This window comes from Schistocerca serialis, chromosome 11 (genome assembly GCF_023864345.2).
Source record: "Schistocerca serialis cubense isolate TAMUIC-IGC-003099 chromosome 11, iqSchSeri2.2, whole genome shotgun sequence".
NCBI classification, from domain to species: Eukaryota; Metazoa; Arthropoda; class Insecta; order Orthoptera; family Acrididae; genus Schistocerca; species Schistocerca serialis.
In genome coordinates, this window is record NC_064648.1 from 135,409,126 (window position 1) to 135,427,669 (window position 18,544).

Consider the following 18,544-nt stretch of genomic DNA (forward strand, 5'->3'; position numbering starts at 1 on the left):
TCAGTTGTTGAGTAATATGGTATGTGCAGTGTCAAGAAGAAGCAAACACAAAAGGATGGCATCTTTTAACAGTATCAAGTTCAAATGTGGCATATCTGATACATGACTGCTGGTAACTCTCCAGAAACACCCATATACAGTAGCTTCCAGGCGACTGATCTTAACTGACGAACGTCAGCTAAATCTTCCCACGTTCGAGGACGGTGTTCACTGTAGGGCTACAGTGTGGCTGGTGTAATGTCTTACAGAACAGTAAACAAGTATGTTTGAAGTAAGCCTGCAGGTTCTTTTTTATGTTCTGGACCAGTTAATCTCCAAGTATAGCTAGTTGCCGTTAAGATCTGAAGCAGTCTGTACGCAAATCGATGTTTCCTTTATATCGTCTATAAACGCTACTAATCTCGTGAAATTTTTAGAGATCGTAGTCGAAAACCAAATGAAAATTATCGTTAGTTTACAGTAAATGCAGACAATGGGATACATGTTACTTACAACAAGCGTTACACAAACACTGATTTTCTACGGCACATGTACTACACACCACTGGTAACTTGTGAAAATTTTATATAATTTACGTTTATTCACTTTGATAGACAATTAAACATGGGATAAATGTTTCTTTGAATGAGGCTGCTACTCCAATAATTTTTATGGAGGATAAATGTTGATCGCAATTGATGTTACAGCAGAAAATACGTTTCTGGTGGTACAAGCGTACGAAAACGGAATATATTGCAACTCAAGCAGGATTTTAATACAGTTAACACTAAATATGTTTAAAATTGATGTGAAGTTTTAGCACGTGACTCTTAGAGAAAAATTTATCTGTCATATCTGATTTTACTTGGACATGAGGGAAATAGAGGAATTCGGTTTGTATACGAAATAATAAGTAAATAGCCATGGGAACTGTCGGATTCTCCAGTTCAGCTGGTTTCGTGTCACATTTTGAACTTGCGTGTCAAAGATGAACTCTGCAACATCAGTATGTCTCTAAAAAGACACAAAAAGAAGGGTACGGTGTGGAACATAACACAGCTAAATGTGCGTCATTAAACCTTGGTGAAAATTCTGCCGACACGTTCCACAGACAGATTACTTTTATCACTGTAAGGGTCTATGGAATATACAAGATGATTTTTTCAACCATCAATGAGAGGATAAGGAACAAAAAATGTCTGATGATGCCCAGAAGTGCATGATCCGTATGCCAGAGACCATTTATTCAATCATTCTTTGTTACAGAAGCTGCAGTGTAAGACCATGCAGCTACAGTTACAGTATGCATGATATCCTCCTAGAGGGTGGTACTGCTTCTCGCACATCATGACCTAGGATGCAGGAAGTCGTGAAGGACGTACCCGAAATGATCAGACACTAGAGTTGGAAGAAAATGTAATCAGCACTGTGGAAGGCGACCGCCATCTCAGTAGCAGGCAGTGGACCGGCCCGTACAGGGTAAGCCAGACGACCGTGTGGGACATTCTCCATGACGACTGTTACTACCGTTACCACTTACAGTGTGTGCAGGGCGTACTAGCGACAGACTTTACACATAGGGAACAGTTCTGTCACTGATTTGTTCACCAGGCAACCACGATTCCGGGATCTGTGTTATCCATCCTGTTCACAGATGACGGCACCTTTACGTGGAGTGGTATCTTCAACTCCCGTAACAGGCATCTGTGGGATGGTATGAAGAACGCCCATGGTATGGTGACAGCGAATCATAAGCATCGGTGCAGCCGGAATATGTGGGCCGGGATAATTGGCGGCCGTATTTTGGGACCAGTCTTCCATCCACATCGCCTAATAGGCCCGAACTATCGGCATTTCTTGCGAGTGTCTTTCTGGATGAAGTGCTATTGATGATTCTAATGGTTATGTGGCTGCTACACTTTACCGTTAACGCCCAGACGCATCTCAATCCTGTCTTCCCTGGTTGATGGATTGGAGAAGGTGGTCCAGTAGCATGGCCTGCTCATTCACCGCATCTCAACCCGTGCGATTTCTGGTTATGGGGCCACCTCAGAAGTATCGTGCACGCGTAGCCTATTCCAGATGTGGAGACACTGGAGCAGCGTATTCATCCTGCCTATGACGCTGTTATGGTACAGCCTGGCCGGTGTGAGACAGAGCACGCTACGGCGCGTATGCACGCATGCGTTGAGGCACATGGAAAGCATTTTCAGTACATACTGTAACTGTCACTGCGTGGTACAGCGAGTATTAGGCCGCAGTCTTTGTAACAGTGTACGATTGAATGAATGGTTTCTAACGTGGAAACCATGCGTTTGCCGACACAAATTCATTAGACTTTTCTTGTTCCGTATCCTCTTATCGATCAATCCCTAGAGTCTGTACGCGGTGGTAAAAACCATCCTGTATACGCAACATGATGACCAAATGGCATTCCAGCTAGAGCTTTCTATAAAACTAAAAGCAATGATACAGCGATACGCAATGACGTTGCATAGTTCGCTCTCAGTAGTCTTGTGACTGCACCGTTACCCAAAGCAGTTATCCCAACAAGTTCATTCCGGCGTGTACCACGGGTAGGTCACGCCAGACTCTGCCAGTTATACTACTGGGAAGAAAGTAGCGTGTGACGTACGTATTGCCTATCATCGAGGAGCAATGTACGGTACTGATACAAGTTTGTGTGACCCTTGGACGAGACAATTATTTTACATCGTCTATCGGTGTTTTCAAAACAAAAGCTCGATATTTTCAAGTAGCAATCTAGTGTGTTTGAATACGGCCGCCACCCCACGGTGCCGGCGTGAACTTCTCAGACCACCAGATAAGACTGCCGTGATTAAATATAATAGCACCAAATGATCCACGTGGACCATGAGGTGTCTGTAGTAGTAATGGATCAAACACTTACCTGAGTTGCCGGTTGTTAAACTATGTACGGTGGCTTCTATATAGGATTCGGAAACAGAAATTCGTAAAAATCTCAATGAAAAAGTTAAACGTATTGTTCATTACTTCACAAAAATTGTTATCCTATGAATCGAAGAAAGTAAAATTTTTTACCTGTAACAGAAACTGGGTGACTGCAGCCAGTAGATACGACTACCGCCACAAAAATGCGGACGAACCAACTAAAGCCTCTGCAGAACATGGCGGAAGGTCTCAGGTGTCGAGCCAAGTAAAGAACTTTTCCCTCAGAATAACTTCACCAAGCTTGTAGTCTGCTGAACAACCTGAAATTTTACGAACAAGTGTAACCACAAAACACATTATTTACCACTACCTGTATAGTAAATAAAGTAGCGTAAAGTAATATGGATTACACCATTTTACAAGATGGATGCCACTCCGTTGTTCCGAATATACAGGGTGATTCACGAAGGTATGCAAATATTTTAATTTGTTATTTCACAACTAAATCTAAAGTAAAAAGTTCATATAAACATAGGTCCGCAAATGTTTAGTTACGGAGTTACGGCTAATAAAAGATTTTGCCTGAAATGAAGCAACTTCCTCAATATGAAGCCATCGAATATCAGTACGAGGTTTAAGTAAAGCCCGATTTCCATTTATTTTGTTGTTCTTGGTCTGGTGAATCTAATAAAACATGTCCCAACGTGTATCTGCAGTAGTTTTCCAGAAGATCCTGAGAAGCTAAGACGTAATTACGTAAAATTTTTTATTTATTTACTAATTCGCCTTTTTTTTAAAAAAAAAAAATCCAGACAACTGCGCTCTAAGAAACACAGGGTGTATCAAAACTTACCATCCGATTTCAAAAATTATAACAATTATGTTACTTGAGGTAAGTTCGTGAACAACTTAGTGCTGAAAATAGCGAATTCTCGAGTTTTACTTGGTTTCCGCTAGATAGCAGCAGTCTGCGCCCATTTCAGTTTTGGGAAAAATGGTGTCGGGACAACAGAGAGCGTTTCGTGTTATACGTTTTGCGCAGTGCTGGTCAGTAAGAACAGTTCATCGTGACTTTCGTACTAGGTATGGTGTGGATAGGCCTACAGCACAGAGCATTAGATGATGGCATGCACAATTCCGAGAAGCAGGTTGGTTGTGTGAAACAAAATCGGCGGGCCGTCCCCGAGTGTCTGACACAGACGTCAAACGTATCCGCCATAGTTTCACAAGCAGTCCGCTGAAGTCCGTATGCCAGCTCAACATGCCCCAAATGTCCATCTGGCGTGTGTTGCGTCGACGTTTACGCTCGAAACCATACGAAATTCAGCTAATGCAAGCTCTTCGTGAAGGTGACAAACAACAACGTGTTGAGTTCTGTAATTTAGTTCTCAGGAAGATGGAGGATAACAATTTTCTTCCACGCTTCGTGTTTGGTGACGAGGCAACATTCTGTTTAAATGGAAATGTGAACCGCTATAATGTGAGAATATGGGGTACGGAAGAACCACACGAAGTTTTACGACATGAGAGAGATTCACCAAAATTTAATGTATTTTGTGTAGTTTCACGTGGTTCATGGTGTGGGTTCCTGTAGTCATGTCCTAGTTCATGAACCACGGGCAACGTATGAGTGGCCAAGTAAGTGGTCCCGACAGTCGGGATACCAGTTACTTTGGAATAAGGCTGGGCATCTCGGACATATTCTGAGTCGTGGTCACCTTTGTGCTCATACGGCAAAGACTACCAAATCCACCGGTTAGTCCCTCAGCCGTTAGGGGTAAAACCCAATGGGACTCGGGGCAAGTAAGGCTAGCAACCTGCTTCCCTGGTACTTTAAATATGATGCTGGCAACAATCAGAGCAAAATGCCTCGGACCTTTGGAGGTGACGCAGTCCCACCTCTAACTGACAAACCAGGGACTCCAAAGATACGACTTGGCAAACAAATGGTAATGAGATGGGGAGCTATTAATATCAATGGGGGCTACTCTGGGAAGATGGTAGAGCTGGCAGAGGCTACAAGTAAGATGGGGCTGGACGTTTTAGCTGTTAGTGACATTCGGGTAAGGGGTGAGAAAGAAGAGGAAGTGGGAGAATACAAGGTCTATTTGTCAGGAGTCAAAGCAGGAATAGCACAATGGGGTGTCGGGCTTTACATCAGGAAAGAAATGGAACCCAGCGTAGTTGCAATAAGGTATGTAAACGAACGACTGATGTGGATAGATTTGACAGTGTCTAGCAAGAAAATTAGGATTGTGTCAGTATATTCGCATTGTGAAGGGACAGATCAAGATAATATGGATAGTTTTTATGAGGCACTCAGTGATGTAGTTGTTAGAGTAAAGGACAAGGACAGTGTTCTGCTCATGGGTGATTTTAACGCCAGGATTGGAAATCGAACAGAAGGGTATGAAAAGGTTATGGGTAAATTTGGAGAGGATATGGAGGCCAACAGGAACGGGAAACAACTCTTGGATTTCTGTGCCAGTATGGGCTTAGTAATCACAAACTTCTTTTTTAAACATAAGAACATTCACCGGTATACTTGGGAAGGCAGGGGAACCAGATCTGTCATTGACTATATAATAACAGATCAGGAATTCAGGAAGGCTGTGAGGGACACACGTGTATTCAGGGGATTCTTTGATGACACTGATCATTATTTAATCTGCAGCGAAATTGGGATTGTGAGGCCGAAAGTGCAGGAGGTCAGGTCCATTTGTAGGAGGATAAGAGTGGAGCAACTTCAGGATAAGGAAATCAGGCACAAGTACATAACAGCGATCTCAGAAAGGTACCAGTTAGTTGAATGTAGTCAATTACAGTCATTGGAAAAGGAATGGACAAGGTACAGGGACACAGTACTAGAAGTGGCTAAAGAATGTCTTGGAACAGTAGTGTGTAAAAGTAGGATGAAGCAAACAGCTTGGTGGAATGATACAGTCAAGGCAGCCTGTAAAAGGAAAAAGAAGGCGTATCAAAAATGACTACAAACCAGAACCCAGGTAGACAGAGAAAGTTATGTTGAAGAAAGAAACAAAGCCAAACAGATAATTGCAGCATCCAAGAAGAAATCGTGGGAAGACTTTGGAAACAGGTTGGAGACTATGGGTCAAGCTGCTGGAAAACCATTCTGGAGTGTAATTAGCAGTCTTCGAAAGGGAGGTAAGAAGGAAATGACAAGTATTTTGGACAGGTCAGGAAAACTGCTGGTGAATCCTGTGGATGCCTTGGGCAGATGGAGGGAATATTTTGAAGAGTTGCTCAATGTAGGTGAAAATGCGATCAGTAATGTTTCAGATTTCGAGGTAGAATGGGATAGGAATGATGATGGAAATAGGATCACATTTGAGGAAGTGGAAAAAATGGTCAATAGATTGCAGTGCAATAAAGCGGCTGGGGTGGATGAAATTAAGTCGGAACTCATCAAATACAGTGGAATGTCAGGTCTTAAATGGCTACACAGGATAATTGAAATGGCCTGGGAGTCGGGACAGGTTCCATCAGACTGGACAAAAGCAGTAATCACACCAATCTTTAAACATGGAAACAGAAAAGATTGTAACAACTATAGAGGTATCTCTTTAATCAGCGTTGTGGGTAAAATCTTCTCAGGTATTGTTGAAAGGAAAGTGCGAGTATTAGTTGAGGACCAATTGGATGAAAATCAGTGTGGGTTTAGGCCTCTTAGAGGTTGTCAGGACCAGATCTTTAGCTTACGGCAAATAATGGAGAAGTGTTATGAGTGGAACAGGGAATTGTATCTATGCTTTATAGATCTAGAAAAGGCATATGACCGGGTTCCTAGGAGGAAGTTATTGTCTGTTCTACAAGATTATGGAATAGGAGGCAAACTTTTGCAAGCAATTAAAGGTCTTTACATGGATAGTCAGGCAGCAGTTAGAGTTGACGGTAAACTGAGTTCATGGTTCAGAGTAGTTTCAGGGGTAAGACAAGGCTGCAACCTGTCTCCACTGTTGTTCATATTATTTATGGATCATATGTTGAAAACAATAGACTGGCTGGGTGAGATTAAGATATGTGAACACAAAATAAGCAGTCTTGCATATGCGGATGACTTAGTTGTGATGGCAGATTCAATTGAAAGTTTGCAAAGTAATATTTCAGAGCTAGATCAGAAATGTAAGGACTATGGTATGAAGATTAGCATCTCCAAAACGAAAGTAATGTCAGTGGGAAAGAAATATAAACGGATTGAGTGCCAAATAGGAGGAACAAAGTTAGAACAGGTGGACAGTTTCAAGTACTTAGGATGCATATTCTCACAGGATGGCAACATAGTGAAAGAACTGGAAGCGAGGTGTAGCAAAGCTAATGCAGTGAGTGCTCGGCTACGATCTACTCTCTTCTGCAAGAAGGAAGTCAGTACCAAGACTAAGTTATCTGTGCACCGTTCAATCTTTCGACCAACTTTGTTGTATGGGAGCGAAAGCTGGGTGGATTCAGGTTACCTTATCAACAAGGTTGAGGTTACGGATATGAAAGTAGCTAGGATGATTGCAGGTACTAGTAGATGGGAACAATGGCAGGAGGGTGTCCACAATGCGGAAATCAAAGAAAAACTGGGAATGAACTGTATAGATGTAGCAGTCAGGGCGAACAGGCTTAGATGGTGGGGTCATGTTACACGCATGGGAGATGCAAGGTTACCCAAGAGACTCATGGATTCAGCAGTAGAGGGTAGGAGGAGTCGGGGCAGACCGAGGAGAAGGTACCTGGATTCGGTTAAGAATGATTTTGAAGTAATAGGTTTAACATCAGAAGAGGCACAAATGTTAGCACTGAATAGGGGATCATGGAGGAACTGTATAAGGGGGGCTATGCTCCAGACTGAACGCTGAAAGGCATAATCAGTCTTAAATCATGCTGATGATGATAATGATGATGATGTGTAGTTTCACAGGAAAAGGTGTAAGGTCCACGTTTCTTTTCCGAGAACACTGCTACGGGAAGCTCATACCTTGATATGCTTCACAACTTTCTGTTTCCACAATTCGAGACTGATTCGGACGACTTCATTTCCCGACAAGGTGGGGCACCGCCACACTGGTATCTGAAGGAGCGGGAATTTTGAAATCAAATGATTAACGAACGATGGATCGGTCGCACTGAACCAAATGATTCAGCCTTACATTACTCACCTCCAAACTAACAGGACCTGACTGTATGTGACTATTTCTTGTGGGGGTTTATAAAAGATTCTGTTTGTGTGCCTCCATTACGAACAACAATGAATCAACTTAGACATCACATAACAGCAGCTGTGGAAGCTGTAACTCAAGACATGCCCGCTGTAGTGTGGGAAAAATTTTAATATCGCATTGACATATGCTGTACTGCTCAAGACGGGTATATTACACACCTATGTAAAAGCATGAAAAAAAAAAGTTTTTTCTGTTTTCGGTTCCCGCTCCTCAAAAAACAAAATTCGTGGTATATGTTTATTAGTTTCAGAAATATAGACGTGCCAAATATAATGATTGTTTATGAAATACTCTGTATAACGTTGGCAACTGAGTGCTGACTCGAATAGGGGCGATCTCCTAAACACGATATCATGAAAACAAAGATATCACAGAGATGTTGGTGAAGAAACGAGCCCACCGCAAGATCGATCAAAATGTTATGATAATTATTACAAAGCGTAGGAATACTTTACATGACGAATATTGTGACAGGCCATTGATAATTAATAACTAACATGCTCTTCGGGCTGATGTGTCAAATGAAAGCTATAGACGTTCGTAAACACTACAAAAGTAATATTTCACGTATTTAACTTGCTCTATTTTGTAGCAGTACGGTTGTACAAATGTGCCAATACTCTGAACTTGCCGCAGCTGCACGTAATAAAGAGTTAGTTTGAGTTATTTAGTTGCATGCGTTGGTGATACCGTAATTAATGTTGAATGCTATTTCAGTCTATGTTTACTGATTGATGAAAATGGGCGATAGTGAAAATACTAAATAAAAAAGTAAAAGATGCATTTTATGTAACGTCTTAGAGAATAAATGAACAAATGGCAGATGGGCGCTCCTCTTACATGAGCGATACATAATCCTATTTCTTTACGTAGCATAATTCTTGTGTGTACAGAACCACTTACTTGAATATGATTTACATTTTTGTTAATATCTTATGCAATATTGCAGTTCTCATGTTTTGAGTGGCCACAAAATGACCGTGATATGTAAGGATATTTTTAATTTAATTATTTTGAATTTAGTGTAAAGTACGTATGTAGGACAGCCTTAAATGTGAACATTGATCAGAGTTAAACGTCGTGTCCGTGATACGTGACGCGACAGAGTGAGCGTGAATCACTGCGCGTGTTGTCTTTGCTTCTTTCGTTTCTTTCGTTCTATGGTGTTTCGTCGTTCGAGTTTCGGCAGCTTGCTGGCTTGGAAGGTCGTTCCGGTAAATCTGAAGAGACATCTGCTCTGCAATATAGCCGTGCGATTTAGCGCGAACTATTTCTGGGTGTGGAGTGTGGGTTTCCCTTAATTTACTGAGCTCTGCCCCACACTTTCACTTCGTGCAGGATTTGAAGTACCCTAAACACAGTCAGATAATTTATTTTGGAACACTTGTTGGAACTTTAGCTTCGTACTTTTGAGAATAAAGACAGAAGTGAACTTATAGGTTGACAATTATTCAAGTATATGAAATGAAATCGCCATAACTTATCAACGGTTTGCGTTAAAAGTGCACGGTTGGCAGATGAGCGTGATGGGGATTAGTACGTGCATGCGTTTGGTTTGGTCTAGCCCTGAAGCACACATTAATTTTGATGGGTTCGTCGATAAGCAAACCTGGCTCATTTGGTGGACTGAGAATCCGCATTCAGCGATCGAGAAATCTCTCAACCCTCAACGGGTCACGTAGCAGTCGGTGCGATACTCCTTTGGTGACTATCGAAAGGTACGTGAAGGTTTTGAAAAATGATATCATCCCCAATATCCGAAGTGACCCTGATTTCGACAAGATGTGGTTCATGCAAGATGGAGCTCGACACCATCGAAGCAGGAGAGTGTCTGATGTCCTGGAGGAGCGTTTTGGGGACCGCATGCTAGCTCTGGGATACCCAGGGGCCCCTGGCATGGACCTCGACTGACAGCCATATTGTACGGATCTGAACACATGCGATTCCTTTTTGTGGGGCTATATGAAAGATAAGATGTACATCAAGAACGACAAGATCATTCCTTAGCTGAAAACAGCCATTCAGGAGGTCATCGACAGCATCGATGTTGCGACACTTCAGCGTGTCCTGCAGAATTTCGCTATTCGTTTGCACCACATCATCCCCAATGATGCCAGGCGTATCGAACATGTCATGAGCTAAATTCGAATATTTGTAGTGGCGTTTACGTGTCTAGTAAAGTGCGTGCACGCCTGGTAGTTTGTGACCAATTTACGATTTTTCTCATATAGTTCAATAATTGTCACCTTGTAGATTATTTTGCTACAGCTGATGTTATTGGTCGTATGTGATGATGAGCAGTGAACGATGTTTGGTATCGTGTTCTGTAAAGGAACAAAGTTTCTTGAAATGTTTGTACAAAGTAGTATGGTATTCTGCCTTAAAGAAGGTCTTCTTGTTGGTTAAGCCTCTTTCACTTTTTTGCAGTGAACACACAGTGCGTAGTCGGGCAATCACTCTGTTGTATAAATAATTCAAAAGCCAAGATCACATAAATACTGTTTACTGGGTAACCTGTTTCAACACAGTAAAGGTGCCATCATCGGATCTGAATCTAGCTTGACATTTATAATCCATTTTTATTTAACGATACATGAGGCAGACCAGCTGATATGAAATCATTGTCACAAAAAAATTAAAACCATCTGCTCTCATGGACATTCTTTTCCATCAGATATGTAACACCGAAGTCAAAAGATAAAACTACATATCTGATGGAAAAGAATGACCATGAGAGCAGTTGGTTTTTTTTTTTTTTTGTGACAATGATTTTATATCAGCTGGTCTGCCTCATTTATCGTTATATCCAAATGGTTTGTAAATGTTAAGCTACATTCAGATCCGATGATGGCACCTGTAGTGTGTTGAAACCGGTTATCCAGTAAATAGTAATTAAGCGGTCTTGAATTATTTCTCTTCCACTTTTGTCTGTCCATTGCCAGTCTTTTCATTTCTGGATATTTGTCTCCTTTGATATTGTCCTGCATTTGATATAATTTTGCTCATCTTTCCCTTTTTCCCTCCACCATTCCTTCTATTCCTTCCTTCAATAAACAGTCCCTCCTCAAACAATGTCCAATCCAGTTCAGTTTTCTCTTTCTTATGACTTTCAGCATGTTTCTTTCTTCTCCAACTCTTCTCAATACTTCTTCATTCCTTACTCGGCCTTCCAATTTCACTTTTTCCATTCTTCTCCATGTCCACTTCACTAGTGCCTCCATCTCTCATCTTCCTTCCTCGATGTCCAGGTCTCCGCACTCCACAGTGAAATGCTCCAGATGTAACATTTGGAAAGTCTTTTCCTCAGATCTTTGTTCAGTGGTCCGCAAAGTAATTTCTGTTTCCTCTTGAATCCTTCTTTTGTCATTACAATTATTTTCCTAATTTCCATAGATATCATCCATAATTACACTTCCCAAGTAACTGAACTCATTCACTTGCTCAATTTCCTCATCCCCTATCTTCATATGGCATTTTCTCCCCTTTCCTTCAGTTACCACGCTTTCCGTTTTCTTCTTATTAATCTTCATTCCGTGTCCTTCTAATTTTGTGTTTAGGTCATCTAACATTTCTTCCATCTCTCTTGCACTCTCTGCCCCCACAACTATGTTGTATGCAAATCTTATACTGCTTTGATAAAAAAAGATCTGCATGCACATGTTTTGCATCTATGCTGCACTTCTGCACTTTGTTTATGATTATTTGTTAATGGCATTGCCTTGAATCCACACTGAAGTGAGATCACCATTCACTGATATTTCATTAATATGAATAAATATTCATGAACGTTGAACTGTAATGCTAATGCGTTAGTTAACGTTATTACCCATACTGATTTATTTGTACCAGTCATTTATCAGTACTTCACCAAACAGCCCATAAATTGTTAGAAAAATAAATCATTTCTCATCTGCACACCAGCGCATTAAAACGTCGGTGTGCGACCAACCTCTGTGACACATAAAGGCGAACCAGCCCATAGTGCAGGTCTGATATTCTGGCCTTGCGGATTCCAGACACCGCTGCCAGAAGATACGGAGGAGACTCATTTGCAAATAAAATGTACAGTTTAGAATTTGGACATCGAACAGGCATTTTTTTTATACGTAAATTCACGAAATCTTTAGCAAGTAAGGAAATATAAAGATTTTTATTCTCAGCACAGAACTTAATAATTGGAAAAATAAATTATTTAACGAAGCCATTCTATTCTACTTTTTGCAAGTCCTGTAAACAAAAGACAATAACCTGCATGATTCAACGAATTTGAAAGTTAAAATCTATATGCTGACTTCACACAAAATCCTAAGTAGTTTTTTCCTTCTGTTAAATCAGCTAAAGTACTAAAGCCATATGTCCTGACACTACGGACTACAATGGCGTCGAAACGAGGTATAACAGCTGACATAGTAAACCTTGTTTCCAAATAAATGTCCACTGAACAGAGATATAACTGAAATCACTCTACAGAGGAATAGCCACTGGACCTGACAGAATGTCAGTACATTTGTATGCAGAGTATGCAAAAGAATTTTCTCCTCTTCTAGAAGCAATGTATCGTATATCATTTGAGGGGCGAAGCGTTGTAGATTTGGAATTCTCTCTTTACAGTTTCTAATTGTATTAGGGATAAATAGGGAAATGTAACGTTATCTGCAACTTGTACAGAAACTGGACTGCAATTATAAGTGTCAAAGAACATGAAACGGTAGCTTTGAAGCCTACAGCGTACGTAATTAAATCTACACATTACTCGTCCTGTGAAGAAACCAAGGACAAATTGATAAAGGAAAAAAAAACTAATTTAGAAGAAATGTAAAATTTTAGGCTATCAGACGAAATATTAATTATGTCAGAGACAGCAAATGATTTCAAAGATCAGTTGAACATAATGGATATAGACCTGAGAATAGGTTGTAAAATGAACATCAATAAAAGTGTGACAATAATTCTGAAATTTCGTCGAATTAGATGAAGTGACGAGTAGAGAATTAAGTTAGGAAATGAGTCACTAAGAATAGTTGCAAAACTTTGTTATTCGGACAGGAAAAGGACTGTTGATTCCCCATGTAGATGCGATATAAAATGCAGATTGGAACATCATGAAAGGAATTGCTAAAAAGGAGGAATCTTTTAAGATCCGATATCAGTTTAAGTGTTAGTTGATGGTATCTGCTACGAGTGCAGCCGTGAGTGGGAGTGAAACGTGGATGATAAATAGTTCAGACAAGAATATAATAGTAGATTTTGAAATGTGGTGCAACGGAGAACGTTGGAGATTAGATGGGTAGATAGAATAACAGATAATGAGTTACTGAATCAAACTGCAAGAAAAAGAAATTTACGTCACAACTTGAATAAAAGAAGAAATCCGTTGATAGGACATATCATGATACATAACATAGGAAAGTGTGGGAGGTAAGAGTTTCGGAAGGAAATCTAATACTGAATACTGTAAGCAGACCTAAACAAATGTAGGTTAGAGAAGTTATCCCGAGATGCAGAGTTTTGCACAGGAGATATAAGCGGGGAGAGCAGCATCGAAGCAGTCAGTATTCGGACTAACGACGATGGCTACAGCTCAGTGATGCTGTGAAGTGGATTAATGTGGGTTTAGAGACAGCACTGATATCAGACGACCTTGCACATGTTGCCGCTGGTGGCTGCCAGCATTATCAATAGATTGGACTTCGCTAGGCGTGCCCTACACCTAAACAGAACTGGGACGAGAAGATTGGTACAGCTGATTCATGAACATAGAGCAGGTGGACCTCGGGCAATAAGATGCGTTGTAAAACACCTCATGACACTGGCAGCAGAAATAGGTCTTTGCTAGGATAAATCCATACAACAGGTTTCCCTGCCTAAATACTATCTGCAACAATTTAAAAAATTCTCTATCAATGACACTTAAGACAGATTCTAACACATCTTCTACATGTCGTAAGGAAAAAGAGACCATTGATAAAAGCAATACAGGACACATCACAAACTTAACAATCATTCATATAAACATGCATTAGATACAAAATAAAATGTAAAAATTTGAAGCTGAGTTCAGTCATTGAACTGCGCATTACTGAGCGTTTGTCAAGAGACACAAAAATCGAATATGCAGTATTGTCGGTGCATGAAAGGACACTCTTATTGTATGACTACTTCAAATGCCGAAGAGTGACGTATATATTTCAGAAAAGGATCATAGTTTGAGGCAAGAATGACCTTAGTACGGTAAGTGAAGAAAAACTCTCTGATCTATTGACTATTGCATGGACAGGACCACATAACGCCAAGAAATTAATCAGTGTCGGTTTGTCTCAATCTCCTGGAGAGAGTGTGGACATTTTTCTCAATAAATTAGCAGAAGTACTTGCAAAAATTGCAAGTACAATAGTCTACATGTTGTTGTGTAAAGACATAAACATATACACAGGTATCATAAATGAAACTAGTAGCATCCTCACAAATATCGTTCAGAATTTTGGGATATCCCTGTTGGTCAATAATACAGCAATGGTTACTACAATAACGGCATCAGTGATTGATCATGTGGCCAAAAGTATGGACAGGGAAAAGTGTGACATTGCTGTACAAGATCTTGGTCTATCAGAGCATTTCTGTCAAATAACAGTAAAAACGGGTATGGAGAATTCTCTAAATTGCAAGTTTATGGAACACAATTATCAGAAATCATAATACAAGATTTTCCACAAGAACCAACAAACCAAACTTGGGATGAAGTGTATTGAAAAACGAATGTAAATGTAAAATCGTCTAAATTCTCAACACTTAAATTGGATTTTCAAAAGACCTTTTGAAAAACATCTAAATCAGTAAAAAAGTCTCATAAAAACCAATGGATAACAGCAGTTGTTATGAAGTACTTCCAAATCTTGTGTACCTCGGTTACATTATAAACAATCATAATGAACAAGAATTATTAAATCTTTAACACAGTTGCTAAAAGATTTACAAAACGTTGCTAACTGCTGCAAAAAGTCATAAGTGCAATTTTCTTGCTACATCATCAGAGCAAGAAGCTAGTAAAACTATGCATAAGTAAAATATAAAAGGTCAGTAGGATTAGGTGAAGTAACAATGTGTATACTGAAACACTGCACAGAGAATATACAAGCTCACTTAATAAACATGACAGACGAATTTCTTCATATCAGGGAAATATCCAGGATGTTTAAAACGGGCAAGAGGTGTACCCCTACTAAAGAGAGGTAAGCAGAATGTATATGTATGTAGAAAATTAGTGGCCCATTTCTCTATTGTAACCATTCTCGAAAATAATATAAACACTTACGAAAGACGGATTAATGAGTTACATGAATAAATACAAGATTTAAGTGAATCATTGCTGTATTTAGAAGTAGTATGATTACAGACCCCCTCACCCCCACCCCACCATGAACCATGGACCTTGTCGTTGGTGGGGAGGCTTGCGTGCCTCAGTGATACAGATAGTGGTACCATAGGTGCAACCTTAATGGAGGGGTATCTGTGGAAAGGCCAGCCTAACGTGTGGTTCCTGAAGAGGGGCCTTTTGAGTTGTTGCAAGAGTCTAGATGATTGACTGACCTGGCCTTGTAGCACTAGCCAAAACGGCCTTGCTGTGCTGGTACTGCGAATGGCTGAAAGCAAGGGGAAACGGGAAATTCCTGCGGAATTTTTTCCCGAGGGCTTGCAGCTTTACTGTATGGGTAAATGATGATGACGTCCTCTTGGGTAAAATATTCCAGAGGCAAAATAGTCCCCCAATCGGATCTCTTGGCGGGGACTACTAAAGGGGTCGTTGTTATCGGGAGAAAGAAAACTGGCGTTCTACGGATCGGAGCGTGGAATGTCAGATCCCTTAATCGGGCAGGTGGGTTAGAAAATTAAAAAAGGGAAATGAATAGCTTAAAGCTATACACAGTGTGAATTAATGAAGTTCGGTGGCAGGAGGAACTAGACTTCTGGTGAGGTGAATACTGGGTTATAAACAAAAAAACAATTGGGGGTAGTGCAGGAGTAGGTTTATTGATGAACAAAAAATAGGAGTGCGGTAAGCTACTTTTAACAGCTTAGTGAACACATTGTTGTAGCCACGATATACACGAAGCCCACGCCTACCACAGTAGTACAAGTTTATATGCCAACTAGCTCCCCAGACAACGAAGTGATTGAAGAAATCTATGATGAGATAAAAGAATTTATTCAGATAGTGAAGGGAGACGAAAATGCAATAGTCATGGGAGACTGGAATTCGACATTAGAAAAAGGAAGATAAGGAAAAGTAATAGGTGAACATGGAATGCGGGTAAGGAAAGAAACAGGAAACCACCTCGTAGAATTTTGCACAGAGAATAACTTAATCGTAGCTAACACTTGCTTTATGTATCATGAAAGAAGATTATATACTTGGAAGAGGCCTGGAGACACTGAAAGGTTTCAGATAGATTATGTAATGGTAAGACAGAGATTTAAGAACCAGGTTTTAAATTGCCAGCCATTTCCATGGGCTGATGTGGACTCTGACCACAATCTATTGGTTATGAACTGTAGCTTAAAACAAGAAATGGCAAAACCGTAGAAATTCTAGGAGATAGGAGAGGTTGCAGAGAGTTTCAGAGAGCGCATAGGGGAACAACTGATTACAATGGGGGAAAGAAATATAGTAGGAGAAGAATGGGTAACTTTCAGAGACGAAATAGTAAAGGCAGGAGAGGATCATGTAGATAAAAAGACGAGGGCTAGTAGAAATCCTTGGATAACAGAAGAGATATTGAATTTGATTGATGACAGGAGAAAATATAAAATACAGTAAATGAAGCTGGCAAAAAAGAATACAAACCTCTCAAAAATTGGGGATATGACACTGCGTGAAGATTTTGGCAGAGCATATAAAGACCTAAGTGGAAACAAGGCTCCAGGAGTAGACAACATACCATTAGAACTACTAATAGCCTTGGATGAGCGAGCCCTGACAAAACTCTACCATCTGATGAGCAAGATATATGTGACAGGCTAAATACCCTCAGACTTCAAGAAGAATGTAATCCCAAAAAAGTAGGTGTTGACAGGTGTGAAAATTACCGAAGTATCAGTTTAATAAATCGCAGCTGCAATATGCTAACACTAATTCATTACAAACGAATGGAAATACAGGTAGAAGGCGACCTCTGGGAAAATAGGTTTGGATTCTGTACAAATGTTGGAACACAAGAGCCAATACAGACATTACGACTTATCTTAGAAGATAGATTAAGGAAAGGCTAACATACGTTTCTAGCATCTGTAGACTTAGAGAAAGATTTTGCCAATGTTGACTGGGATAATGTCTTTCAAATTCTGAGGGTGGCAGGGTTAGAATAGCGAAAGGCTATATGCAATTTTACAGAACTCAGATGACAGTTGTAAGAACACTAAGCAAGCAGTAAAGGAAACAAAAGAAAAATTCGGAGTAGGAATTAAAATCCATGGCGAAGACATAAATACTTAAGGCTTCCTAATGACATTGTAATTCACAGACAGCAAAGGACCTGGAAGAGGAGTTGAACTGAATGGGCAGTGTCGTGAAAGGGGGGTATGATATCAATGATATCAATGAAAGCAAAACGAGGATAATGGAATGTAATTCAATTAAATCGGGTGATTCTGAGGGAATTAGATAAGGAAATGAGACACTTAAAGTAGTAAAGGAGTTTTGCTATTTGGGGAACAAAATAATTGATGCAGGTCGAAGTAGAGGGGATATAAAATGTAGACTGGCGATGGCAAGGAAAGCGTTTCTGCGGAAGAGAAATTTGTTAACATTGAGTATAGATTTAAATGTGAGGAAGTCGTTTCTGAAAATATTTGTGTGGAGTGTAGCCATGCATGGAAGTGAAACATGGACGAAAAATAGTTTAGACAAGAAGGCAATAGAAGCTTTCAAATGTGTTGCTACGGGAGAATGATGAAGATTGGATGGGTAGACCACATAACTAATGAGGAGGTATTGAACAGAATTGGGGAGACGAGAAATTTTGGCACAGTTTGACTAGAAAGGACCGATTGGCAGGACATGTTCTGAGGCATTAAGGGATCACCAATTTATTATTGGAGGGCAGCGTGGAGGGTAAAAATTGTAGAGGGAGACCAAGAGATGAATACACTAAGCAGATTCAGAGGGATGTAAGTCGCAGTAGGTACTTGGAGATTAAAACTGGCAGATTAAAACTGTGTGCCGGACCGAGACTTCGAGGAGTGCTAATTCTGCAAGGTTCGCAGGAGAGCTTCTGTGAAGTTTGAAAAGTAGGAGACGAGGTACTGGCGGAAGTAAAGCTGTGAGGAGGGGGCGTGAGTCGTGTTTTGGTAGCTCAGATGGTAGAGCACTCGTCCGCGAAAGGCGAAGGTCCCGAGTTCGAGTCTTGGTCCGGCACACGGTTTTAATATGA

At 40.4% G+C, this 18,544-nt stretch overlaps 1 protein-coding gene across 2 annotated transcripts in view; it reads right to left on the reverse strand.

Annotated features, from left to right (window-relative positions):
- The window catches only part of LOC126427052 (poly [ADP-ribose] polymerase tankyrase-1-like), a 117,486-nt gene that overhangs the window by 90,747 nt on the left and 8,195 nt on the right, over positions 1-18,544 (reverse strand). For both annotated transcript variants that reach the window (XM_050089231.1, XM_050089230.1), the window contains exon 2: positions 3,043-3,212. In XM_050089231.1, coding sequence (XP_049945188.1) covers positions 3,043-3,130 — 88 coding nt within the window. In that variant the 5' untranslated portion in view covers positions 3,131-3,212. The remainder of the gene's footprint in view (positions 1-3,042; positions 3,213-18,544) is intronic.